We start from the raw sequence: 27,096 nt of genomic DNA on the forward strand, positions 1-27,096 counted from the left end.
GGGGCTTCGCTCTTGACATACCGACTATGTAAGTTTGGAGAAGACAGACCATCTTTTACCAGGTCATGTGACCTGGAGAATGCCTGGAGAACATTTCACTTTATGGCAGTCACGTGACCACAGGCTCGGATATATATAGTATATGTTTTGCGCCCCAGCCCTTAGAGCCAATCCTTATCCTGAAGTTACAGGTCAACTACTGTCTGCATACACAATCAAAGGATGAGGGAGGCGGGCCCGACGAACTGTTGATCTTTGCGACAGTGCTGTGGCGCTTTTGGCCACTAGGGGCGCTTGCGTGAAAGATACTGGTCTAGTGCCTCTGGTGGCCAAAAGTTACACAGTGTGACTCTTTTGGGCTTCCATAGCATACATTCAGTGTTGATAAATGACTGGAGATTGATTAAAGATCCATATTCTGAAATCCAGCCAAACATTGCAGAGTTCTGTCCATCCTCTCAACCTCACGCTTCTCATTAAAGTTGTAGTGAGTTGAATTTTACAGTTTCAGGGTGATTTCTCACTAAAAATGCCAGTAGGCTAATTAAATAAATTGAGTGATAATTCTAAATAACATGTTTTCTTGTGTCCTTACGGATTATTATTAATTTTTATTATGTATCATTCCTGATCAGGATAAATACAATTTTTCACATATTTCATGTTTTCAGCTACATTGTATATGACATAACATTATTATGTTTTTTAAATGTGCAGGAGAGGGTACATGGTTTCAGGATAAATGTCTGGAGCACGGGACTGTGAACAGTTTGGGAAACACTGACCTAAAGCAAAATTAGGCATTAAAACCAAACCAAACCAAATATTACAACCAAATGTTGGTTGTAATATTTTCAAAAGCCAATTGCAAGCCTGAATGAGCTTTTCCAAGCCCCCTTATTAAAATACTTATACATGGAAGAAGGCTGTAGGGTGTGTGTGTGTGTGTGTGTGTGTGTGTGTGTGTGTGTGTGTGTGTGTGTGTGTGTGTGTGTGTGTGTGTGTGTGTGTGTGTGTGTGTGTGTGTGTGTGGACACACCCCTGCTCAGTTTGAGGCTCTGCTCCAAACTTTTCCTCTGACACTAAAGGATTTACCAACCTTTAACGGATCCCACTGCAAGCCTCTGGTGAGTGACACCCACTATGCATGAGACATGGAAAAGATTTGTAATATTTATATGTAATATATGTTGAAAACTACAGTTACAGTTTATAGTTTAAGTTTTGAAACTGTCTTTCTTTGTTGTGCTATAGTAATGCATGATGATAAAAAAAAGTAGGGATGCAACTGATACCACTTTTTACAAACCGATACGATACCGATACTTAGATCTGGATGTTTGCCGATCCTGAGTACCAATACTTTAACACACCAAAACCATTGTGCAAAACAGATAAATGCAATTTTATTGCACTTATAACTTCATCATGCTCTTGTAATTGCATTTTAATCTGTTTGTCAATTGTTACTATGAATTGTCCTGTTTTTAAATCGTGTAACTCTATCTCTTGCTTGTTTACCTGCCCATAGACTGCAGATGTAAATTAGCTAATTTATCTCTGGTGCAATTGACAATTACACAACGTCCCTGTTAAATAAACAAAAAAAATTGACTTTTTAAATTTAACTGACAACAAAAATTGATATAAAATCTAAAATGCTGTATATGATAGAAAAATCTAACTCTTTGGCACTGTCTCCTGAAAACACATGAACCTTTATATTGTCCAGTCCTTCGACTCAAAGCAAATATTAAACTTCATTCAGCATGCAATGGCATGTCTCTGAACTAAGCTTTTTTAAACTGGTTTATGCAGGTAAACACTTGTGTTGTGTCTGTAATCTGCACCGGATCACGCGCTTTCTGATTGGCTCCCCCTGGCGGCCAACCCCAAAACATGCAACGGAAATGACAGGACATTCAAAGCAATTGCAGGCAATTGGTATCAGTGGACATTAAAGCAGAACTAAGTAACTTTTTCACTTTAATAAATCCTTCTCGTAGTCCCTGTGAGGGTAATACAAGTGTTTATGGGGTGATTGGGGGGTCTTTTATCCCCCCTGCTGTCTCTGAACAGAAAACAGAACTTGCAACTTTCTCTGCCTCTGACCCAGTGCCAGTCTCGCAACTCTGTTCTCGTTCTCGTGACAACACATAGTGCTTTACAACAGCCCAATACACACTAAAGGTGCGTTCACACCGAACGCGACTGTAGCGACTGCAGTCGCTTCAGTCGCCTGTGATGAGTCGCTTGAACACAGTGGTGCTTTTTGGTCACGTCGTCGCTTCAGTGATGTCATTACCAGGGAACAGCGCGTTTTAATGATATAAATTGTCAACTAACTGAGTTACTGAAGGATGAGATCACTCAGAATATAGGTTTATTCAAGATTAACCTCTTTAATTTTGCCCCGGTACGTTTAGGAATCCTCCCGCTGCCCGTCTCACTGTAGTGGGAGGGAGAAGCTGCTGCCTCGGGGTGTGGAGTGTTTATGACAGTGACTAACAAAGGGACCTTTAGGGGAAGCACTTAGTGCAAGTCACTTAGTTCTGCTTCAACAAGTACGAGTACGGGTGTATTAGGCATGTATCGATATCGCTGCATCTCTAATAATAATTGTATAAAACAAATATTGAATTGTTGGTTTTAGTGCTTGTGTCTGACAGCATGACAGAGGAAACGGCCCCCAGTGGACCCGTTGGTCCTGATAAAGAGACCCCCGAGGAAGCGGCTCCACCGAGGGAGAAATGGGCCAACAGGTGGGAGTTCCTCTTCTCCATGGCTGGAGAAATCATTGGCCTTGGAAACGTGTGGAGGTTCCCTTATCTGTGCTTCAAAAATGGAGGAGGTAAAAGGCTGTGTTTGCACATCTGTACATGCACTTTCTGCATCTGCCATTTATTAGTACTGTAATCCTTTTTTTTTAATAAAAGGAAGGAGTCGTTTAATGTAGAATATTTTGAGTGAATTCCGAGTCATTCCTTGTATTCTTGCTGTCATTTTGTGTGTTTTTGGAGTAATTTTGTAAATGCTGTACTAGTTTTGTAAAATTTTTGTGTGTGGTTTTGGACTCATGTATGTTTAAGTTGTTTTGTGTGGTTTTGGAACAATTTTGTGTAATATTTGGTTTGTTGATTTGTATATTGTTGTTGACTTTTGTGTATTTTTGTTGTCATTTTGTGTGTATTTTGAGTCAATTAAAAAGTCTTTCTCATTTTGTCTATTTTTGTTGCCATCTATGTGTATTTTCAGCGTCATTTTGAGTATTTTGATTTTTTTGTGTGTTTGAGGTACATTTTTGTGTTTTTGGAGTTGTTTTACTTTGGGGGCACAATAAAATTATAGCCGAGGGCCGCACGTGGTCCATTGTCCGCCAATTGCCAATGTCCTACTTGGTCTATTTGGAAAATCCTTTTATTTTGAATGAAAAAATAAGCTACTTCTGCTAGCGTAAATTAACAAGGAAAATGTCAAAGAATATAATAAATAAACCAGTGACAAGAAAAACATGTTTTTATACCTTCTCAGAGGGAATGTAAATATTTGTTATAATGTGCTTACATTGAGGGCATTTTGCAGTGGTAGTAGTAGAATTTTGATGAAGACGCACAAGTGGTCATGTTGGATAACATCATAAATATATGGATCACAATACATACATTTACTGACTGTGAATCCCATGAATCAACTGCAATAAATATGTACTTATGAAGCACACAACAGACCATTGGTTAGTGTTTAGTCTGAATAATTTAAAGTGTAACTTTACCAACGACCCAAAACAACTCAGTCTATGAAACATTTTGGATCCTGACCCATTTGGGAAACCACTGTTCCTGTTAAACTGGTGTACATGTTATCAGTTGACCAACTTTGTTCCCTTAGCAACAGCATGTGTTAAAAAGAACAGAAATCTCTAACGGGTCATTAAGAGATTGAAGGAAACCGCTCTGTCAATTTCTATTGTTTGTATGTTTATCGGCAAGAAGCCTGAAAGTAATTAATCTTGAGATGTTTCTTTTTTTTCCATTGGTTTCTTCATATTTCTAGGGGCTTTCCTCATCCCCTACATCATTTTCCTCATCTTCGGCGGCATCCCTGTGTTCTTCCTGGAGACGGCGTTGGGCCAGTACACCAGCCAGGGTGGGGTGACTGCCTGGAGGAAGATCTGCCCCATGTTTGAGGGTAATCACAAAGAACAGAGACATTTTTGTCAGCTTGTGTAAGAATTAGTCGTTTGACAAAAAACAGATACGCAGTAAAAACAGGGGCAGATTAATTTGACTTTGGCTTGAGGATGGGAACAGAACTGATTAAACGACATCAGCTGCATCCTCTCCCAGGCTTCTTTATGCTAGCTTTAGCTTTTCAAACAAGGCCTTTCTAACAACACGGACACAATAAATAACCTTTTGGGAGCAAGTTAGTTATGATTGCAAGCTAATGATACACACATGTAACTAATTTCTGTAGTCTGGCAATCACATCTGTTGATATAATTCTATTGCAAAATAGTTACAGAGGAGAGAAAGAGCAAATTATGTTTGAAAAGCCATTGTAAAGACGTGTTTGCCATACGCCTAATTCTGGTCGTTGAAAGTCTTTATTATGATGTCTCATTATAAATGAAAAAGGAAAGGTGAAAAGCACTCAAGATTAATTTTGTTACAATTATGTTTATTATTTATTTAAATTATTAAAAGTGTTGCATCGTACCTTCCCAAAATGTAATACCTAATTGTGGGAACTTTTGTAGTCAGCTTGTACCAGAATCAGATTTATATTCTTGGTTTGTGTTTGTGGGCCATTATGTTTGAAGTTGTTACAATAAATTTTCTTCTTATTTTTTGCTTAATTTGGTCCAAATTAGCCAAAATAAATGTTAAATGTTAAAATAGGGTTACACTAAATGAAAAATCCTTTTTCCAATGACTATTTTTGGGTCAAAATTGGACCGATTGTGCTCAATCTGGACCAAGTTGGACAATCCAATAACAACTCAATGTCAACAACTATAAATGGGATAAAATTGGACCAATTTGGTTGATCCAATGACAACTTCATTTCAACGACTACATTGTGGCTAAATTTGGACTAATTTTGGCAGTCAAAAAACCCTGCAATTTCATCGACTAAATAATAAAGGCTAAAATTGGACTAAGTTGGACGGTCCAATAATAACCTGATTTCAACGACTATATTGTTACTAAATTTGGGCCAATTTTGACAGTTCAAAAACCCCCGTATTTCATGACAGTTTTTTGGGCTAAATTGCGGCTTAGATGGACAGACCCAATTTAGCCCAAAAAAAGAATGTCTAAGTGACGTTGGGTGTTTGGTGGGGAGAAACTTTCTTTAAATGTGTGAAATCCGACTTCTCTTGCAGGGATAGGATTTGCCTCCCAAGTAATTGTATTCTACCTGAATATTTATTACATTATTATACTGGCCTGGGGTATCTTCTACCTGATCAACTCATTTAAATACCCACTTCCTTGGACCACATGTGAGAACTACTGGAACACTGGTAAGCCTCCTTTTCTGTAACCTGAAATAACACATCTGTGTGTCGTTAAAGGTTCCTCCTCCAAATGTTTGAGTTTGTAAACCATGTTACACGTGTTTTGTTTTCTTACTTGCATACCTCTTCACTCATTACTTAGAGTTCTGTCACGGTCGCTATGGGATGTTTGCAAACCCTCACCTCTTTCAGGAAGGGTCCAATTGGACATTCCTCAACAACGTGACTTCATCAGATTATAACTACAATGACACGTAAGTGGCACTTTTACACTGTCACATGCATCAAAATGAGTGGTAATTAAAACATATATGTAAGGCATTGGTCAATTATTTCATAATTGTTACATTTCTAGTCCATTAAACTGGTAAAGTTAGAGCTGTCAACTACAACTGAAAATGGTCCGAAATCTTAAAGGCGCACCTGGTCAGATGTTTTTAATTATGATTATTGTGTGTATTGTGATAAGAAAAATATTAATAAAGCTACTTCTACATTAATGTTTTTTTCTTTTCTTTTTAGCCTTTTGTCAATGTTAAGAGTTTCACCTGTAAATGACAAACAAAACAACATCACTTATCTTCTAATCTTCCAAATATGTTCTTTGGTAGATATTGTTATAGTAATCTGCATCAATGATGGAAATAATTACCATGACCATTCACACTTTAAAGGTTTTGATGAAATTACTATCCCCATTAATAACAATTAGATCCAAATGTATTGGCACCCCCATTTTTTCCGCTCAAAAAATCACAATGACAAAATCTGGATAAAACCAACACAACTCAAATTTGATAAAAGATCGATCAACTGAAATACATTTTTTGGACATTTCGCCAATGATGAGAGGTAGGGCTTATTCAATTTTTTTAAACTGATCCAGAATCAGTACATTGATCTGAATCCCTTCCAAAATGTTATGAAATCTTTCATGGAATAAGGTCTATCTTTGGTGAAAATTTTGTCAAAATCCATAAACAGTCAAATAAACAAATAAAAGCATGTGAAAATATCACCAACGTGAAGGAAATATTAAACCTCTAACCCACTCCCCAAAAGATAGTTTACAAATTCAAATCTGATGCAATAATCCATGACAACAAGTAAATACACACATCAATGTATAGCTGATCACAATGGTCCATGTACAGCTGTTTATATACAGTATAGCCTTTGCACCACTATTTATATATTTATAGATTCTAACATTTTAACTGCTTTAGCCAAATGCAACAAAATTGTGATCCCAAATGCACTATTTGTGTAATGACAATAGAAAAATATATAATTTTTTAGTAAAATATGTTTTGTTTCTTTAAAAAAAAGAGGTGAACTGGACTTTCCACCACCTCTTCTTTGAGATTGAAAAATTAAACTTTCAGGCACTTATTCTGTTTTCTTTTTTTCCAGTGCTATGCCAATGGATATGATGAACACATCTGAAGAAGAGTACTGGCAGTAAGAAACACAAACTATTCACACTTCACACACTACTAGGAATATAAGACGAGCTTTGAAAGTCACAGCACCATAACACCAATCAAAATGCATCATTCCTTCTGATTCCCTTTGATAGCGTGTAAATATGAAATCAGAACAGTATCTTAATGAATGAACTCTTGCAGGGTTTTTCATGAATGCACATGCACAATTGCACACGATCTGTTTTCGCAAATATATATTTTATGCGAACTTGTAATTTTTAATTTTTAAATGCACAAGCTCTACTTCACAAATATTATTTTCAGGCACACTTGTAATATAAATCCACAGATAATGCAAATTGCTGAATGTGCATTTACAAACTGCTTCTGTGCTGTGAAACCTCTGTGTATTTGTGAGAGAACTCTGTGTGGTGAATTTTTAGACTGCCCTGATGTCGCGGGTCAACGAACGTCACCATTGGCTGATAAAACTGATTGACAGATTCATCAGCCAATCAAATGGCTTCTTACATTTTCTTCACACTCCTGTTTGAACACTGTGCATGCGCACACATATCAGTAGCTCTGCAATTGGTTTAAAAGTGTGGAGAAAACAAAAAACCCTGCAAGAGTTCATTCATTATGAGACTATTCTGATTCCATATGTAAACATGGCTGCTGCTGGTGCTACATTAAAACACTAAAAGTGTGAAGTCTGCAAACGGTTCAGCTCCCTGGTGGGAAATAATCCACTTCCTTTCTCACTGGCCCAAGTAATGAACAGACACCAAACAAAATAATATCCAAGTCTGTGTTTACACGGTAGTGTTTGTTTGATTTTCACGTGACTTGACGATGACTATTGAGAATACTGTGGGAAAACAGGCTCGGAATGAGCTCTTCACATGAGTAGAAGCCATGTTGTTCCAACCTTTAAAATAATGATTTGTGCTTTTGGCACACCAGAACAGCCATCATTATCCTTGTGATTTTCAGATGATATCTGTGTAGATTATGTGTGTGTGTGTGCTCACATCTACAGGCATCGTGTTTTGAGAATGTCCACGGACATGCCTCTGTATAAAGTCCACTGGGACCTGGCTCTGTGTCTCCTGCTGGCATGGGTGGTGTGCTACTTCTGCATCTGGAAGGGAATCAAATCTAGTGGAAAGGTGATGCCTGATTCAGAACCTTGTCAGATTGATCCTCCAATGAACACAGGCCAACTTTTGTCTCTTTGATCTGATGTGAAGTTGTTAAAGTACTTAAATTTGTGATTAAGTTTGTACAGCTTGTGTGAAACGAGAGAAAATCATAGATTGTAGATAACGCTTAATCGTCTCAATAACTTTACACTCTAAAATAGTAAGTAGTGCAGTGTTGAAAATAGTTATCAATGAATGACAAAAAAGGAGCCACGATTACTAAATAACATCTCCTTGAGAAGCAACAATCTGTGGCATTTTATCTCCTTCACGGGCTGGCAGTGACGCAACACCATCTTTCTTTTCCGAATCTTGTTTTGAACTCAAGACCACACTATCCGACACCAGAATGTACAGAGACCAAGACAAGACCAAGACTTTTGAGAGTCAAGGCCAAGTCAAGACCAAGACCGAGACTAAGCAAGACCAAGACTTTTGAGAGTCAAGGCTGAGTCAAGACCAAGGCCGAGATAAGCCGAGTCCAAGACCTTTGGGAGTCAAGACCTAGACAGAGGCTGAGACAAGCCGAAAAACTAAGACAAGACCAAGACCCAGACAAGCTGAGACCAAGACAAGACCAAGACTTTTGGGAGCCGATACCGAGACAAGACCATGACCACAAAAATCTATTTGAAAAACCACGTCCAGGTTGAACTGTTAATGAGCACTGGACATACATAAACAAGGTGTCTGCAACTCTTTCAAAGCTCATGTATTTAAAAGCTACTAAAAAGTCCAGAAATAATGTAAATATATGAAATGTTCTTTATTTGCCAGGTGAATGAGGTCTTAAGTAAGTATTCAGATGTATTTCTTACTAAAACTAAGATACGTATTTGCAGGTGTCTTACACATAAGACACTGGAAAATATTTTCAAGGTGGAAGAACAATTAGTCAGCTAATGCTAAATGTTTTAAACTAAATTACAGCATTCATTAATCAGGAACAGTTCCAAGTTTATTCATAGAAAAAATCAATGCTGGCCTGTACTTATCTTGACAGAATATTCCAAGCCTGGCCAGGCCAGAGATAGAGACAAGACTGAGACCTTCAAAATGATTGGTTTTGAGTACTAGAACACTATTGTAATCTCTGTTATACCTTCTCCGTCTCCATCGCCAGGACGTTTGGACTCTAGACATGTCAAAAGTGGCTCCACTCATCTTTTTGTTGTGTGTAGTGATAAATACAATCTAACTGTTTTAAAATGTGGACAAAAGCACCACAACATAAATAATGATGAAAATCCAAGGAAGGATGTGGGAGTAAATGGAAATCGTAGATCATTTTCTCAGAAAAAGATGTCAAATATTGAAATTGATCCTCAAAAGTTTGCTTTGATCTCCACTGTATACACTTCACATTTTCATTGTGTTTTCCCCAGAAACTCTGCAAAAGGGACTTTCCATCACATTTCTGCTGTTTTCATGGAATGATTGTTGTGGCAGAACAATTGCAGATCCTTATTTTGGGGTTTACATGTAGAGATCCGAATCTGGAAGAAATTGAATGTCTTGCGAAGTGAGGTGATTTCTTGGGAAATACCGGGAACAAAGTAGAACGAAAATGGTAAAAATTGTGTCGAGTCAACTACTGTCCTTTTTGTCTGACAAAAAAAAAAAAAAAACACATGAAAGAATGACCTAAGAACACTTCTATGCACAAAACCTTTCGGAAAATGTCCATTAAAATGTTTATGGTGCAGATGAAAACAAACTTTAGGGGGACTTTTCATCTTTGAGGCCAACACTGTCTTTAACTGATAAAAATTTTTCGTCTTTCGCAGCTTAAAAAATATCTGTTTGAGGCACGTTTATATTAAGTCGATAAAACAAGATGGGATTTGTGTAAAACAACACAAAGTCATGATGAGTTTTAATGCCTTGATGTATTTGCAGGTGGTGTACTTCACCGCCTCTTTCCCCTACCTAATGCTGGTCATTCTTTTTTTTCGTGGAGTGACGCTTCCAGGAGCTTCAGAGGGATTGAGATATTATCTCCAGCCTGACTTGAGAAAGCTGGTTGACCCCAGGGTAAGAACTCACTGTTTATGATGTCAGTTTTGAGTTTAGATTTTTTAAAAGACAAAGCTGCTGCACAGTCTAACTAAAAGAAGTCTGAACATGTGTTAATTTCTGTCTTAGTCCCAACACATTCCTTCCTCTGGAACAATCCATTCTGTGCGATCCTTCCTGTTATCCTGCCCTTTTTACCCCTATTTTTCTTCCCCTTGGATCTCATTTCCGGTGTCAGAAAGAGACAAAAATCTAAATCTTCTTCAACTGAAAAAAGATTTGTCGTCTTACTTAAATCTACTTGAACTAGTTACACTGGAATTAGAAACATATTTCCCCCTTTTTAAACAGTTTTTGGATACTTTTTCACATGCTTTTCTTCACACTTAGGTCAAACTCTATCAAAGCTGTTGGAATTTGTCAGTGTTGGAGTGAGGCCACTTCCTTTTACCATGAGGGAATGTATAGTGATGTGAAACATCTGGGTTGAATACAGGGGCCTCGTTTGTATCCATCTATTTGACCCATTCTCTCCTGTCTGATTGTGTTTACAATGTTTACACCACCAAGAATGTTGGTGGGTCGTGCAACCCCATTCATCTGCTCCAGTGTTCCCAATTAGACCTGCTTGTCTGACTTAGTGGATGGTCATATGTGAGAATCACATGTTAGCGTGGGAAAGTTAGTGGGAATATTATTCAGGTATGTCGAGAGCAAGTACCGTGAAAGCTGGAATGGGTGACAGGAAAGTGTTATGCAATGCCAGATGCTCTTAAGCAATGTTGTGCTTTTGCAACGCGTCAAAATGTTGCTGACTGCTGGTCTGCATCAGGGGTCTGGTTTTATTGAGCGAATGGGGCCTCCTTTTTTGTTTGTGTGTCAGTGTGCGTGTGTGACTCAGATTGTGGAACAGCCAACAGGCCTCCAGAGTTAAAAGCATGCCTTTTAGGACACATGAGCTTCCTCTCTGTTCACTGTGAAATGTAGAGATCCTTTGTCCAAGACTGAAGACATCTTTTCTGACCCAGAGCTGGGAAACAAAGTCAGGGGCTCCAGCATGGGGCCATAATAGACGCCTGTATATTGCTTTGGAGCCATGCCAAACTGAGAAGAGTAGTCCAGACAGTTGTAGTGGCTTTGATGTTAAACAGATGGTGTCAGAAGACGCTGCCAACAGAAAAATCTATGAACAAACCAGCCACCCTGAAACTCAAAGCTTCAGCATCACATTGATGTTAATAACTTGTGCCCCTAATTACTGGAACCAGTCACAACAGAAACTAAAAATATTTCCTTCATCCTGACATCTTCCTTTACAAATCTGCTGCAAACAGTTATCTGTGACCGTTGTCCCTTCTACCAGCCATGAATTTGTGTCATCATATGTGATTATGGATGGGCGTGTTGATTTGTCTCTCCACTGTCTTTTATCTATCTCTATGCTTTGAATGTGCATTCGTGTAACCCCACTACGTCCGCCCAGGTTGTCATTGTAAAAGATAATTGGTTCTCAACAGAGCTCACGTGGTAAAATAAAGGTAAAATAAAAAATAACATTAAAATACACATTAGAGGATGCAAGGTTGCAGTTATAGGCACAAAATCCATGTGTCTCTGTTGTACTGATATTCATGGGTGAACCTTTGACTTCTGTGACTGTTCTGGTAGCACTTAGATAGTGGCAAATAAACATTTACGATCTTCAAAAATATTTTTTATCAATTGTAAAAAAATTATATTTTCCATTCAGTGTAAAAATGATGTTTTTTGATTGCTTGGCTAAAAAAAAGAAGAAAAAAAAATGAAAATTTTGGTTGAGAAAGCCTAATAGTAGCACTGGTTTTGTCCCACAATGTACAAAAGTGGACAAAGTGGGATTATATAAACATGGCTAAAAAACATTTCACAATTTATCCTTTTGCCTTATCGTACTACCTACTACCATCGACTGACATAAAGATGCATTTCATCACCCTCCCTTCAGAAGTTAAAGAGTAACTAAACCCTAATGTTTTGGCTGACGTTCTGAAGTCCATTCTTATAACATGAAATCTCCAAAGAACAATTTATGGTACGCTAACTACCTATTCAATACTCGTCACTGCCCCTTTCTATTCACAATTCTCTAAATCCCACCTACTTGTCAGAGATTGCAGACTCCTCATGTGTCAGTTTTTATCTGTGAGGCGGGGCCAACAGTGGTGGTTTGTGATGTAAGAAACCACCATTCACAGCCAAAAGCAGAAAAAAGTGGTTTAGTGGTGGGTTTAGTTATCTTTTAAAAGCTCTTATGCCATTTCATAGTAATATTTATTACATTGATAATTGCAATAAATGGATGGATTCATGCCTGTAACATTTTCTGTTAAATATGTCTGCCCTCCTCAGGTCTGGGTAGATGCAGGAACTCAGGTTTTCTTCTCCTACGCTGTGTGTCAGGGAGTACTGACGGCTCTAGGGAGCTACAACAAGTACAACAACAACTGTTACAGGTCAGGACCCTCAAACACAGACGCCATTAGAGGATCCACAGTTTTACATTTGTGTTTCCTTTGGCAGTACTCAATTGTCTCCATCTTTGTTCCAGGGATTGCCTGGCATTATGCTGCCTGAACAGCGCCACCAGTATCTTTGCTGGCTTTACAGTATTCTCCGTGTTGGGATTCATGGCTTATGATCTTGATGTGCCAGTGGAGGAAATTGTTGCCTCTGGTAAGTTATGGCTATCGTTTGATTCAAATGTTAGCCAGCTATCACTAGATGGCAGCCTTGTGTTAACAACATACCTTTACATTGATGCAGGTCCTGGTTTAGCATTTATAGCTTATCCCAAAGCTCTCGCTATGCTTCCTGGATCATCCTTCTGGGCTGTACTCTTCTTTGTTATGATCCTCCTGCTGGGACTGGACACTCAGGTAACATTCCATATGCATACATGTAGTATCACACAGCAGTTAATCTGGGATGAGCTCATGTAAAGTTCTCTCTTGACAGTTTGTGTGTGTGGAGAGCATGGCCACAGCAATAACCGACCTGTTCCCACATCGATTGAGAAGGCCCGGAGCCCGAGAGATCCTGGTTCTGGTCATTGCTGTCATCTGCTTCATCCTGGGTCTGCCATTTATTTCTGAAGTAAGTGGAAAGATGGGTATAAGATATCTCATCTGTCTTGTAATGATAAAATACAATATGGTAGATACATTTTTGTCAATACTTTTTAAAAATTAATTTCTCTCTTTTAAAATGAGTCAATCACCTTTATTATGCATTATAACAATCTGTCCTTGAAAAAATATCATGTACAGTATACCTTCTTAAAATCTTTCAATCGTTAAAACAATGACAAACATCTCCTTCTAGCAGGGACGGCCTTCCCGACAGGCAACCCAGGCGGCTGCTGGAGGGGGCGCAAAATTGCACCCCCCCAAATATTTTCACTTATTTTTATTAAATAATAATTTAAAAAGGTATAATAAACGTGAAACACACCCTTTACAACCACTGCACATGTTTTTTTCATAATTGAATTGTTATATTAAAAATCTAAAACTATACCTTCTAATCTTATGCCCATATTTATATTTGGGGGGGGGTCAAAGTCCACTGTTGCTTAGGGCACCAAATGACCTAAAGCCTCCTAGAAATCAAAAAAAGAAAAAAATAACCTCAAGGCTTACAGAACATTAAATAATCATTAACTATACATTTCAAATAAAATGTATAGTTTCAAATAAAAAGTATAGTTAACAATAAATAACTGTGAAAGTTTTCATTTTCAAATCCCTCTCTAAACCGCCATGGAGGTTTTTTAATCCAGGAGGATCCATCAGTATTTGGTCTCATTCAACCCATCTCAGTCTCTCCTCTCTTTTTCTCGTGTGTGACGATTTCGTCAAAGCAAGGCTGCAGTAAAATTAATGTAATGGCATAATACTGTAAAGAGCAACTCATTAGCTTTCAGAAACTGGAAGAATTTTTCCCATAGAGCAAATATTAGTGGAGTTAAGGTCATTTAATTTAATGTGCGTTCATCCGCAAATCTTTGAGTTTGTAAAATCCGGCCAAGACGTGAAAAGAGGAAATGTCTGAGTAAATCTGGACGTATGGTCCCCCTATATAAGGAATATTCATCTAATCAAACTATGCATGTTTGCCCTTTACATAAGAAACTAAATTACCCTCTTCCATGACTCAGGGTGGGATCGTCCTCTTCCAGCTGGTCGACACCTATGGTCCCAGTGGCACCACTCTTCTCATTATTGCTTGTTTCGAGACCATTGTTGTGGCCTGGGTGTACGGTAAGTGACTTCTTCACAAAGCACTTTAGATCTCTGAGCTAAGGACACTCCCTTAAATAAAATAAAGGGCAAGTCAAGTTTAATTAATATCTTCTGTGGTAATTGGATCCATAATTGATGGCTGTAGCTGTTTGATGCTGTTTTGGGGGACTTATGTCAGAAGACCTTTACAATAGTCCAGTCTGCTGTTCATAAAAGCATGGAGAAGAACAGTTTATTGTCACTCACAAAAATACATGTATTTAGTTCATGAAACTAATGTTAAAATGTGGTTTTTATGTAGTAAACCTCTTTATATACAGTATTTTAAAATCTACTTTTTATGACATTTTATTTCTGTATCAATTTATATTATCTGTGCCTTTATCCATTGTATATATCTTAGAATATTTATTTTACAGTCACTACTAGATCAGAAAGCTAATCATTTTATATTGCCATAGTGATAAAAGTATACAGACTGGTTTGCAATTGAAGGTTATTTAATCCTGTATTTATTGGAGCATTGAAGGTCCTATGACTAGGTGTAATATGTTTTTGTCACATAAGGTTGCAGGTGTTTGTGAAGCTACATCCACTGTTTTCCATCTTTATCAAAGTTGGAAAAAAAAAGAACGAAGAAAAATGGTATTTAAAAGCACAAGTGTGACTTTTGGCCACTAGGAGCGCTAGACCTGAAAATTTCACCTCAAGCGCCCCTAGTGGCCACAAGCGCCGCAGCACATCAACAAACAGTCAGTCGGGCCAGCCTCCCTTGTCTTTTGATTGTGTATGCAGACAGTAGTTGACCTGTAACTTCGGTATAAGGATTGGCTCTAAGGGCTGGGTCAGTCGGGCTGGGGTGTGAAGCGGGGCTGGGCTCGCACTGCGGCTGGAGGAGCAGCCGCCGCCTCCGCCTTCCTCTCCCCGCCGCCGGAGGCCCGGTGCTCGGCCCTCCTCGCCGCGTCAGTGGCGCTCCCCCTCTGCTCCCTGCTCTCGCCGCAGCTGTCGGCCCTCTTCGCTGGGTGTCGGTACGGCGACCGGGGTCTTTTTAGCCTCCTCAGAAGCAGTTTGAAACTTTTTGCTTGCCCCGGCCATGACCAGGAGTCCAACAGGTGGAAAAATACTAGCAAAAGCCTTAGCCCAATGAGTATATCCGAGCCTGTGGTCATGTGACTGCCGTAAAGTGATATGTTCTGCAGGCATTCTTTAGGTCACATGACCTGGTCAAAGACAGTCCATCTCTCCAAACTTCTATGGGCGGTATTTCAAGAGAGAAACCCGCTCGGAGCATTGATACTGTCAAGTGGCCTGAGGAATCATTTAAAATAACTCATATGGGTCAACTCTTTAGGTCAAAAAGTCTGCGGTGTGCCTTTAAAGTAAAAGAAAGCATTTCTAAAATTAGCTCTAGATGCTAAAATGTCTTTCAAGAGTCTTAACTCTCGGCCAACTGTCTTTGTCTTACTCAATCACTATCAGTGTTGGTGATAACCTTAACTTCTACCACATGCATTTAATCTCAAGCTAGCCTCTACAACTTCAGTTGACCAGTCACTTCACAAATCATACAAAGCACATCATTTTATTCACATGAATAACCATATTTTTAACCATCAGCATTTAGCCGCCATTTGAAATGTTTTGTCTGACCAAATATAAGACAGATACAAGATGTATGTAACCAAAAAACCTATGATGGTTAGCATCACAACACCGTTGTTTTCATCAGCCACAGTCAGTACGTCACCTATTGGTTTGACAGTGACATAAACATTGAGTGGATATTCTACTAAATATCTATCTTCATTTTAAAACTCTACAGAAAACAAAACACTTGAAGGAAAACTCAAGTTGTCATTAAACATAAACAAGTTAGCCAAACACACCTACTCAAAAATATGCTAAAATACCAGAAAAAAAACAGAGGAATTGTATAAGTGTTTACTTTGCCTGCCTCTTGTTAATTAGCTTTTTTCCTGCTACAGCTTTGAATATCTTCAGAGCTCTCGTCACTTCCTACACCTTCATTATCCAAAGTGTTATGTGCTTGATGACAACGTAGGTGGAGGATTTCTGTGTTTTCATCGAGTCCCCTGAGCATCTTGATTGTTTTGAGGCACGCTGTAACGATGAATTCACACTTCTGAAGCAAATACTCACTCTTCAACAAGTCCTGTTTACTTATGAACTCAGTTTGTATGTAACCTACAGCTCACTTAGATTATAAATAACGAATGTTCTTTGAAATTGAGGTCAGCAATATTGAAGTGTAAGTGTAAACTGTAACAATCATCAAAGGCTCACGATCCCAGGCTTCAGTTTAGAGGTTAATTACTGGCACATTGTTTACCGCCTTTGGCAAAAGAAGTCACTGTTCTGTGTGGGCAAAAAATCTATTTCCGTTGTTTCATCCAGCAGGTCATGTGCCTCCGCCTGCTTTAACAGACTCATTTCAGTCAAGGAATATTCAGTTCAGGGTTCTCACCAGGAATTTTTCACAGCAAATTTAGAAATGTACAACTTTTTGAGGGCCAAAATTAGTCAAGTAAAGGCAAGGCAAGGCAAGGCAAATGTATTTGTATAGCACATTTCATACTCAAGGCAACTCAATGTGCTTTACATGATAAAACATTCAATTGTTTAAAATCAATAAGAACATTTAAAATCATCAGTAAAATCAATTAAAATCGTCAGTAAAATCATCATGACATCAACAACATGACTAAAAATCTCTCTCTCAATCATATGCAGTAGAGAAAAAAAGTGCCTTTAACTTTGATTTAAAAATGTTCACATTGGATGCTGACTTCAGCTCTGCTGGCAGTTTGTTCCACTTCTTTGCAGCATAACAACTAAAAGCAGCATCACCATGTTTACTGTGAGCTCTGGGCTCCACTATCTGATCTGTGTCCATAGATCTGAGAGACCTGCTGGGTTCATACCTGACTAACATGTCACTGATGTATTCTGGACCAAACCCATTCACAGATTTATACACCAGCAGCAGAACTTTAAAGTCTATTCTGAGGCTGACTGGGAGCCAGTGTAAAGACTTTAAAACTGGAGTAATGTGTTCTGACCTCTTTGTTCTGGTTAAGACCCGAGCTGCAGCGTTCTGAACCAGCTGTAGCTGTTTGATGCTCTTTTGGGGGATTCCTGTCAGAAGACCGTTACAATAGTCCAGTCTGCTGGATATAAAAGCATGGACCAGTTTCTCCTGATCTTTCTGAGCCATTAAAAAAAAAGCTAAAGTTGTTTGTTTTTTTATCTTTGTTACTGCCTTACTTTTAGGGGTGTGCTATCTAAGGGACCTCATGATTCCATTTTAATTCAGGGTGCTATGATCCGATTTATCAACGATTATTACGATATTAACAATGTAAACAAGGTATATCTGTCGGTATCCATTCATTAAAGTAACCAAACAAATATATCACTATTATCTTTATTTATATCAAATCACCGAATCCAACAGTAATCATATTACAAAAGAAATACATATATATAAAAATGACTAAATTATTAGCTTGTTCAGCTCAGTTCCTCTGATCTAACACAAAAGCTTATTCAGGTAAAATAAAGACTTCCAAATAAAACTTAAATAAGCACAAGAAACTAAACATTTTGCTGTGCACAATCAAAGCAGCTTTAAAAACATAAAACCCACAATATCAGCTGTGGAATTTGGGTTTTTAAATAAAAGGTGGATGGATATAAGAACACAATGAATTATTAATGCCAGGGACTGTATATGGTAATGCAAATGTGCAGCGACTCATCATCATAGCGGGGCGGTGCCTTCGCCACCGGGCCCTTCTAGGCCACGGTATGTTTGAGTCTCCGCACACAGCGGAGTCCGGACTGTCCGCACTCATCGGAGCTTAAATACGTGGACGGTGATTACGGTTACGTAAGCAGAGGACGCACACAGGCAGCATTGGGGGCAGCTAAAGGGCTGCAGGGGTCTTTGTAAAGACGGAAGCGTGTGTTAATTAGACAGTGCAGCTGATGTATGTGTTTCTGGGTTATTCAGATTAAAAAGAGACTTAAAACAACCCGTGCACACCTGGGAGTTCCTTTTGTGTCCAAGTGTGCAACAAGTATTACAACGGTACAGCTTAAAAAAGGAAAAAAGAACAGATAATCCCCCTTACGTTGCCGAAAACTGAACGTAGACCCCTACGCTCAACAGCGCTGGCGAGAAGCCTGCAGTTTAAGAAGTTTCTTATGCAATAAATGGAAAATTACATTTTAATAATTTCACAAATATTGCTGTAAATCTGGTCAAAAATTACATTAAAAAAATAAATATTTTTTTAAAATGTGGGTTGGAACTGAATGTTGTAAAAAGTTTCTATTTATTTTAGCAGGCTCAACTTCACAATCAGCGCCCCATAGAAAATACAAAGAACATTTTGTGTTGAGAAGAAATTGATCTTCATTCATAATAAATTATCATTGATTTTGGTAATGGAGCTTTGGCTAATGACGCAGCTAAAAAGTTTATTTGACTTTGGAATGTTCACATTGACCCTTGGATCATTAACTTAAACAAACAAACAACCATAAAGTGAAGAAGTGACTCTGTTCTGAGCTCCTCCTTGTTGGTGGAACATTAGCTTATTCACATTACCTGACTTAACGCTCCTGTATAACGTAAATTACATTATCTCCTGTGTGAGAACAGCTTCATTTACATCTTCATGTCTTTGACCTTGGCCTTTGTAGGGGTGGACCGTTTCTATGACAACATTGAAGACATGATAGGATATCGTCCTTTCCCTGTGCTGAAGTACTGCTGGTTGTTCGTCACACCGTTCATCTGTCTGGTGAGCTGCATTGTCCAAGTCACTGAAAACTGGTAACTGGCTACTTTACTAAAAAGAAGGATTTCAGTTACTTTACTCAATACGGATTAATTAAAACAAAGTAATGTGTTACCTGTGAAAAGTTGTGTTTGAGTTACTTAAAAAAAAGTGTCTAATGCTCCACTAATGTTACTGCTGTTAGTCAACCTGACAGTTTGCGGTATCACCGAGTCAAGCGATACCAAACACCCTTTATTGTTATAATGCACATGTGTCAAACTCAAGGCCCGGGGGCCAAATCTTGCCCTTTAGATGATCCAATTCGGCACGCATGAGAAAGTTAAAAAAAAGTCAGAAAAAACATGAATTACAGTATTGTGCAGATTACCAAATAATTCAGTTGTAGATATTTCAGCCCTTCTAAATACACAAATTCAATGAAACTCCACAATATTTGGAGGATTACAATTTCCCCATGCTTTTATCACAAATCTCAATTTTTTCTCTAATTTTCCTAAATTAAATAAAAATCGGTCACAAAACTGAATGAAATTCAAAAGACAAAATCCTACAGGAACTGATATCTGTCACTTTTTACTTGCATATTTTCAGCGCCTTACATACATTATGTATCATTTATTTGTCGAAGTGTAAACTTGGGGACATTAATGTTGAAATTGCTCGTTTTCCCGCCGAAAATCTTGAAATCAAACTACTTGATATTTGGCCCCTAAACTAAAATGAGTTTGACACCCTTGTTCTAATAAGTCACACAATAGGGCATTAAAGGCTAATCAACTACACAGGGGTTGGACACTGTAAAAAAACGTGTCTCTTGTCAACAAAATTGCGTCATATTTTTTGTGTTCCAACACATTTTTATATCGTCCTGCTGGGCATGGAAATACACTTCCATTGGAAAAAAGTCAGCCTTGAGATTTGAGCTCCTAAAAGACGAACGCCTTGACCATTGCACCAAATAGACTTCTAGAAATGTGCTACAGCTTAGTAATAGGGGTTGGTTAGGAACAGGGCTGGGGGTAATGGTTAGGTTAAGGAAAATACTAATATTCAATACATCAGCTTGAAGCAGCAGAAAAAAATAGTGATGCAATGGTGTTGCCATGCACAAAACAATAGATTCTTTCATTTTCGTGACAGTGTCAGATTCTACCATGAGAATGGGTTGGCTATCATGCGAACCATATATAATTTAACTAGTGCATTAGAGTAATACCCAGCAATGGTGGTAAGTTTACGTATCTTTGTCTCATCTTTCATCTCTCTAATTCAAAACATCTACATTCATCTTTATGTTACTGTCATGTGTGACCGTTTTCACCACGTTTCTTTGTATCTCTGAGGTTTCATCTTTCCTTTTCCTTCATTTCACAAAACAACACATACTAGAGAGATTTTTAACCTTGTGGAGAAATGTCTTCCGGATGGGTTTTTCTGACCATCTCAGGCTTTTTGGGGGAAAACAAACAAAACTCTTATTGAAGATTGAGTAAAGTAGCTCAGACGCTGATCTAATTTGTTTGGATCATGGACAGAGATTTCATCCTGATTGTAGATACATTCTTATTTGACTTTTTTTTCCCATCCTTCAGATTACACTGTTGTACAATCTCACCAACATCTACTCTGTCAACGTGTATGGCTACGAACCAGGCAAATGGGGCTCCGTGTTTGGCGGTGTGTTGATTGTAGCTCCTCTGTTGTGCATCCCAGCATTCATCTTAATCAACCTGTACAAGGTGAGTTTCTCATTTTTCATCCCATTCTAAATTTATAATTTCTCAAAACAATGTATATGATTCTTCATTTCAACAATCAGGATGCTAACAACATGACCACACCATCCCGGGACCTTCGTCAGGCCCAACCACACAAACCACGCCTCAAATTGTACAAATGGGTGGTCTTTAAAGCAAAGAGCCCACAGGGCCACAGTGTGGAGGACACAAATGAGAGGATGATGATGGAGGAGCCCAGCAAGGTTTAATATTGGCTGATGTAAATCTCTCTTTTTCAGTATTTTGCAAAGATTTTTACATTCAGATGCTGAGTGAAAGTTTTTTTTATATTATCATTTTTAAAAAAAATTTTTTACGTACATTTTTGTATTTTATCTTTTATATCATTGTGTACAACCTTGCATGATTTTAATACGCACTAATAATTTAGTACTATGTTTTAAGCTTTTTCTTGCTGACTCAGGGCACAGGGCAGGGACACCCAATGATTTGTTAGCATATCCTTACATTAATATGAACTTAAATTAACGTATTTTGAAAACCACTTTGGCATTCTTGTGAAATTAAGTCACAATTATGCCTACTACTATGCACGAGCAATAGTTTTTCCACATGAAGGTGTTGATTTAGTGCTACAGTTTCAGGCTAATGTTAGCTTAGTAGCTAACTATGGAAGAAAAACAAATCCTTACTGCGACATGAGCGAAGGCTACCCCTGCATAAAGTATTCAGTAAGTTCCACACTTATTTAACCACATTACTTCAGAACATAGACATGATTTCTTTGTATCCTTAATTTACTTTATAACAACTCCAGTGGTTTGTCAATCACATGGTGTGACGTTTCAGGTCCAGCTAGCACTTCCTGATTTCTAGCAGTTCCTGATTTCTAGCACTTCCTGATTTCTAGCACTTCCTGATTTCTAGCACTTCCTGCTTTCTGGCACTTCCTGATTTCTAGCACTTCCTGATTTCTAGCACTTCCTGCCTTTTTTTAATCAAATGATTCTACAATCTACATGTGATTTCCAAATGCCTTTGTACTAATGTAATAAAAAAAAGATCCTTCATTATAAGTGCCATACTTGTTCATTTTGATATATATTTACAGGACCTTCTATAATAAACTGCCATGCTTGACGACTACTGCTACATTTGTTTTTTTCTTACTTTTTTCTATTATTTTTTATAATACTTGTGGAGATCTGCTCAGAGATGTAATTTACGGAAGCATATTGCATTCACTTGAAGAATTAAAAAATGTTTTTTTTTTTTTTAAACTATTTTTTCCTGTTTTTTGGACTTTTTTTTTCTTCTTCTGTTTTTTGGACATTTTTTTCTGATATTAGAGAGCATTTGAAACAACAGATGCATTTATTTCATGGTTGGCTTGTTTAATTTGATGAAAATGTACTTTCAAATTGTTTTAAGACACTGCAAGATAGTTCTATCTTTAAGCCATATTGATGACATTACAATTAGTCTATCGACTATACACAGGCACTTGAGGACTATACGGATGTTCAGAAGGAAAGATCCTTCAGATCTGTGGGACATAGCGACATATTTTCCAGGTTCATTTGAAGAAATATGGCATGTTCCTTTGATATAAAATTATTCATTCAGGCTGGCTACGTGATCACTCAAGATATGATCAAGAAACTGCTGAAAATACTTGATCTGCACGGTACAGCCAAGGCACCGGTAGACAGTTGAGGTGTGCAGCAAGGAGTCGCTATCGGATGGATTTTCTCACGGGATTTACAAGTATCTTGATAATTCAGAAAAACAATTATCATGAAAAACAGAAGAAAAATTGGCTGAAAGAAAAGTACATTATTTACAGTGATTTTTTTCATGTGAATGCAATACGCTTCCGTAGTCATTTAACTCAAAGAATCTCCAAAAAGCAACGCTTGTTGTCTTCATGTGTTTGTAGCCTAAAATTATTCCTGTGGTAGATAAAACAAGTATAGTGTGTCATTTTAATTATTTCTATCAATTTATGGTAAACATTCAACACTAATAACCGACCAACTCGTTTGTTTGGTCAGGAAAGAAAAGAAGAAAATAACCAAGATAAACAAACAGAAACACCACATGTAAATGAGCACTGAAAAGGCTGCATTATGTACAGTAGGTGTGACGATGTCACAGTGTTCGTGCAAGTGATGAATATGAGCTGCTGCTCTATTACAAGGCCAAACTCAGTCATCTGTGTTGATCCAAACAGACATTCAATTAACACACAATTCCGGCCAGTCGTCTCTCACCTCCTTAGCCTCCATCATTTTGCTCCGCCCCTCAGAATGAGCGTCCCCCCCAACCAGAGAAAAGTCACTAAACTTTACTTACATATTTATATTTTTGTCATTGAAGTTTATTGTATGACACAACATGTGAACAGTTGCATAATGTGAGGTAATTGTGCTGCTATAGAAGCTGATTGTTGCCTGAGGCTTGATGAGGGACTCTACTGGACAGCAGCGCTTTTAGCATTTATAATTAGACCATCTATCCATTAATGTTTATATAACCAGCTACTGCCCAACTGAAAATAGATAGCCAGAGGTAGCATAATGGAAAAGCCCGACCGTTGGCATGGAGACCAACAACTGACACCGTTAGCAATGTGATTACACAAACAAACAAACAAACAGAAGTTATGCTCATGATGCAGTGAGTACACAAACATTGATCAGTTCTTTTCTAACCAGTTATACCAGACACAGAAACTGGCAGCCTGGGGGCCACAAGCAGCTCTTGCTCTAATTTTGAGCGGCCCCTAAAATAAATGCACTGAATGACTTAAAAAAAACAAAAACAAAAAAAAAACATATATACATATTTACAGAAATATACACTAGACCAGAGGTTCTAAACCTTTTTGATCTCGAGACCCAATTTTCCAAATACAAAATGGCCCCGGGGTCTATTTAAATATTAACACTTTAATTTCAATTGATCCGAGTCTTGGTTTGATATGTATTCAATAACTAAATCGAGTCTACTTACAGTTTAACAAGCTAAAACCATGTAAAATTAATGATATTATGCACTGTGATCATCTCAAAGAAATGTCTTTTTATTGTGTATGTAAACCTGCACATACAACAACACTGAACAGGTGAGCAACTAGAACAAATCAATTTGCTACAATAACAAATATAAAGGATCAAGTCAATATTATTAACGAAAAAAAAAAATCAGAAATCCCAAATTATTTTTATTTAGATACTCAAAAAACTGAAGAAAAATTCTGATAAACAAAATTATTTGGTAATAAAATAAATACATTCAAGTAAGTATCAAATTAAATAAATACACTGTATATAGAATTTTAAAAAAGTGCATTTGAAAATATTAACTTATAACCAGCTGATGATTTTGACAATTTAATTTTGAAGGCTTCAGCGCTTCGTTGGCTAGCGTTATCACACACAACACACTGGCCCAAGAATGGGCCGCGGCCCTATGGTTGAGAATAACTGCACTAGACAACATAAATACACAAAATGACTCCAAAAACACACAAATAGCAATGACAAAACAAAAAAACAAAAATCAGCAACACAAAATTTGAGAAAAATTACAAAAAGACAACAAAAACACGGAAAATTAATACACAAAAAATGTCACCGAAATTACAAGATGAAAAAAAAATACACAAATTGACAGAAAGACTTGGCGAAATGAGATGGAAATATGCAAAATTACTTCAAAAACACACCTGAAGCGAAAGTAAAAACACACAAGACAACAACAGAAAGTGCAAAGTGAGAAAAAAATACACAAAATGAGCACGAAAAACAAAACAAAACAAGAAATTACACCAAAAACACGTGAAATGACAAAACAAACTGATTGTTCTTCCCTGTTTTAATGCTCAGAACAGTCAATATTCTATAAATGCTGATATGAATGTTGATAATTTGGCTCTCAGATCAGAAAATCACATTTTTTGTGGCCCTGCTGTTGTGAAGGTTGCTCCCGTCTGAGTTGTACTGTCACGTCACTCAATCATAAACACAGATTAGGGACATTTACAATATGGCTAACAGCAATGTAGGATTTTAAAATAGTTTAAATTCTGTGTAGGCTATTCATTATACATAAGATTATACATAATTTAGATTTTACTGGTAGGATATCGTAAAAGGAAATATTTTAATTTTGAATAACCTTTAAGGTTAATTATTTTTCCCAAAATGTATCTTATTATATGATTGACTTGACCCTTAATATAATATATTATTATGTATGGATCTTGTGCAGTGCTTCCTATTTCTTCAGACTATAATTATTTCCCTGCTAAAATTGTTCACTGTGGAGCCATTGTAATTAAAGTTATTTCCCCCTGGGATTGTAAAGGTTTTCTGACCCTGTAATTGAAATATTCTTGAAAACTAAAAGACTTGAACACATCGGAATAAAACAGCATTAATTGGAATGGATTGGTTACCAAAAATAAAAGAAATAAAATTAAGAAATACCGTTTGCTTGAAGGACAGCAAGACTTTGTTTGTTCATTTATTTCATTCAAAACATTAAAACAAATTGATTCTCCTCCACATTGGAAAAAAGAAGAAAAGATGAATAAGAAGCAGCAGAAAGAAGTCAAACGTATAACATCTCCCCCCTCTATAAAAAATATTACATCAAACAAAGGCAAACTGCAATGCAGTCATTGTCACAACTCATAAAAAAAACAATGCAGTTACACTTCTGTCAACATAAAACCTGATGTCAGATAAAAAATAGATAATACCATTTATAGATCTGTAATATCTAATATAAAACTGCACATCTAGCAGAAAGGCAAGTGAAACCAAATGCAAACTATGCTTGACGAAAAAGCTAATATATTTTATTAGCCTTTGCCTTCTCCTGATATCTTATAGAACTGCAGTGTATTATGTTTTCCCTTTGTTCATCGTCCTATATTTCTATTCTGCCAACCAACCAACTAATTCTCCTCATTCCTCGCATTTCTTCATCTTCTTTCATCTTTTCACCCAGTCTTCACAATTATCATCCCACTGATGTCAACCTCACCGTGGTTTTGTAGTCGACCAGTGGAAATTCACGTAGCATCCGTCATCCTTCCTTGATAAAGCAAATAAAATTGTTAGTAATTCCAGCCTCCTATTTATAAATGCCTGCCAATAACCTTGGGGCGATCCTTACTTTATAATAACCTTTGCAATGACGCACAGAACAAAGCACGTGCTGTGAATGAAAGCTCAAAATACAGACTTTTTTTTTTCCCTCCAGATAAATGTTGGCGATTTTTATTGTCAAAGGTAGGCAGATGAAAGAAGAAATGTAGGTTTGCCGCATGATGCATGAACAGAAATAAAACGTGCAAATCTTGCCGAGTCATGATTAAACTAACAGTGGGATGAATATTTTACATGATGCAAAAAATGCACAATAAAAGCTGAGATTTACTTTAAATTATTATTACATTAAAACTCTGAATGGGAACATCTTGGGCAAACACGACCTCTTTAACCATAATAAATCAGTCAAACTTTATTTATAGAGCAAAGTGCACTGATTACCAATTTGGGATTTGTCCTGAAAGTAGTCCATCTACATAGGATCCAATCTTGTAATTTGCTGAACTAAAATCTTTTTCATTGTGATCAGCAAACAAAATCTCTATAGCGACAACATTTTTCATTATCTAGGTGGCAAACTAACTAATTGTTAGAGTCTAATGACGCCCATTTCAACTTGACAAAAAGCTCTCCAAGTTTCAAATTGAGCCCTATTTGAAAAAAGTTCCTATACATTTGAGGCAAGCAACCCTTCTGGAAAACTTAAAGTACGTCCCATTGCCTTCTTTTAAAGCTGCTAGCAACAAACATTTTTCATCAGATGAAATCATAGTGAATACCTCATTGATCAATGAATCCAACATGATTTCCTCCAAAAAGAAAGGACAAAGGTTGAAATTGCCACTCGAAAGTTTGTTTGGGTCTCCACTGTAAACACTCCCTTATTGAGATTTTCGGAAAAGTTTCAGGCATTGCATTGTGGGATGTGGAGTCCTGTAGGGATACATAAAAGT

General features: G+C 37.4%; 1 protein-coding gene across 2 annotated transcripts; it reads left to right on the top strand.

The window, feature by feature from the left end:
- The first annotated feature begins 1,028 nt into the window (after window positions 1-1,028).
- LOC114465143 (sodium- and chloride-dependent GABA transporter 2-like) lies at window positions 1,029-22,163 on the top strand. Of its 2 annotated transcripts, none has more exons than XM_028449962.1 (16): window positions 1,029-1,127; window positions 2,654-2,851; window positions 4,054-4,188; window positions 5,390-5,530; window positions 5,667-5,778; window positions 6,938-6,985; window positions 7,994-8,123; window positions 10,056-10,190; window positions 12,561-12,664; window positions 12,760-12,884; window positions 12,975-13,087; window positions 13,167-13,304; window positions 14,368-14,470; window positions 19,181-19,281; window positions 20,874-21,020; window positions 21,101-22,163. In XM_028449962.1, the coding sequence occupies exons 2-16, from the start codon at window positions 2,671-2,673 to the stop codon at window positions 21,266-21,268; spliced, it is 1,881 nt and encodes a 626-aa protein (XP_028305763.1). In that variant the 5' UTR covers window positions 1,029-1,127; window positions 2,654-2,670; the 3' UTR covers window positions 21,269-22,163. The 2 variants fall into 2 exon arrangements, with proteins under 2 accessions (XP_028305763.1, XP_028305764.1); XM_028449963.1 differs by having other exon boundaries at window positions 1,049-1,127; window positions 2,670-2,851.
- The last annotated feature ends 4,933 nt before the right edge of the window (window positions 22,164-27,096 follow it).

This window comes from Gouania willdenowi, chromosome 6 (assembly GCF_900634775.1).
Source record: "Gouania willdenowi chromosome 6, fGouWil2.1, whole genome shotgun sequence".
Classification (NCBI taxonomy): Eukaryota; Metazoa; Chordata; class Actinopteri; order Blenniiformes; family Gobiesocidae; genus Gouania; species Gouania willdenowi.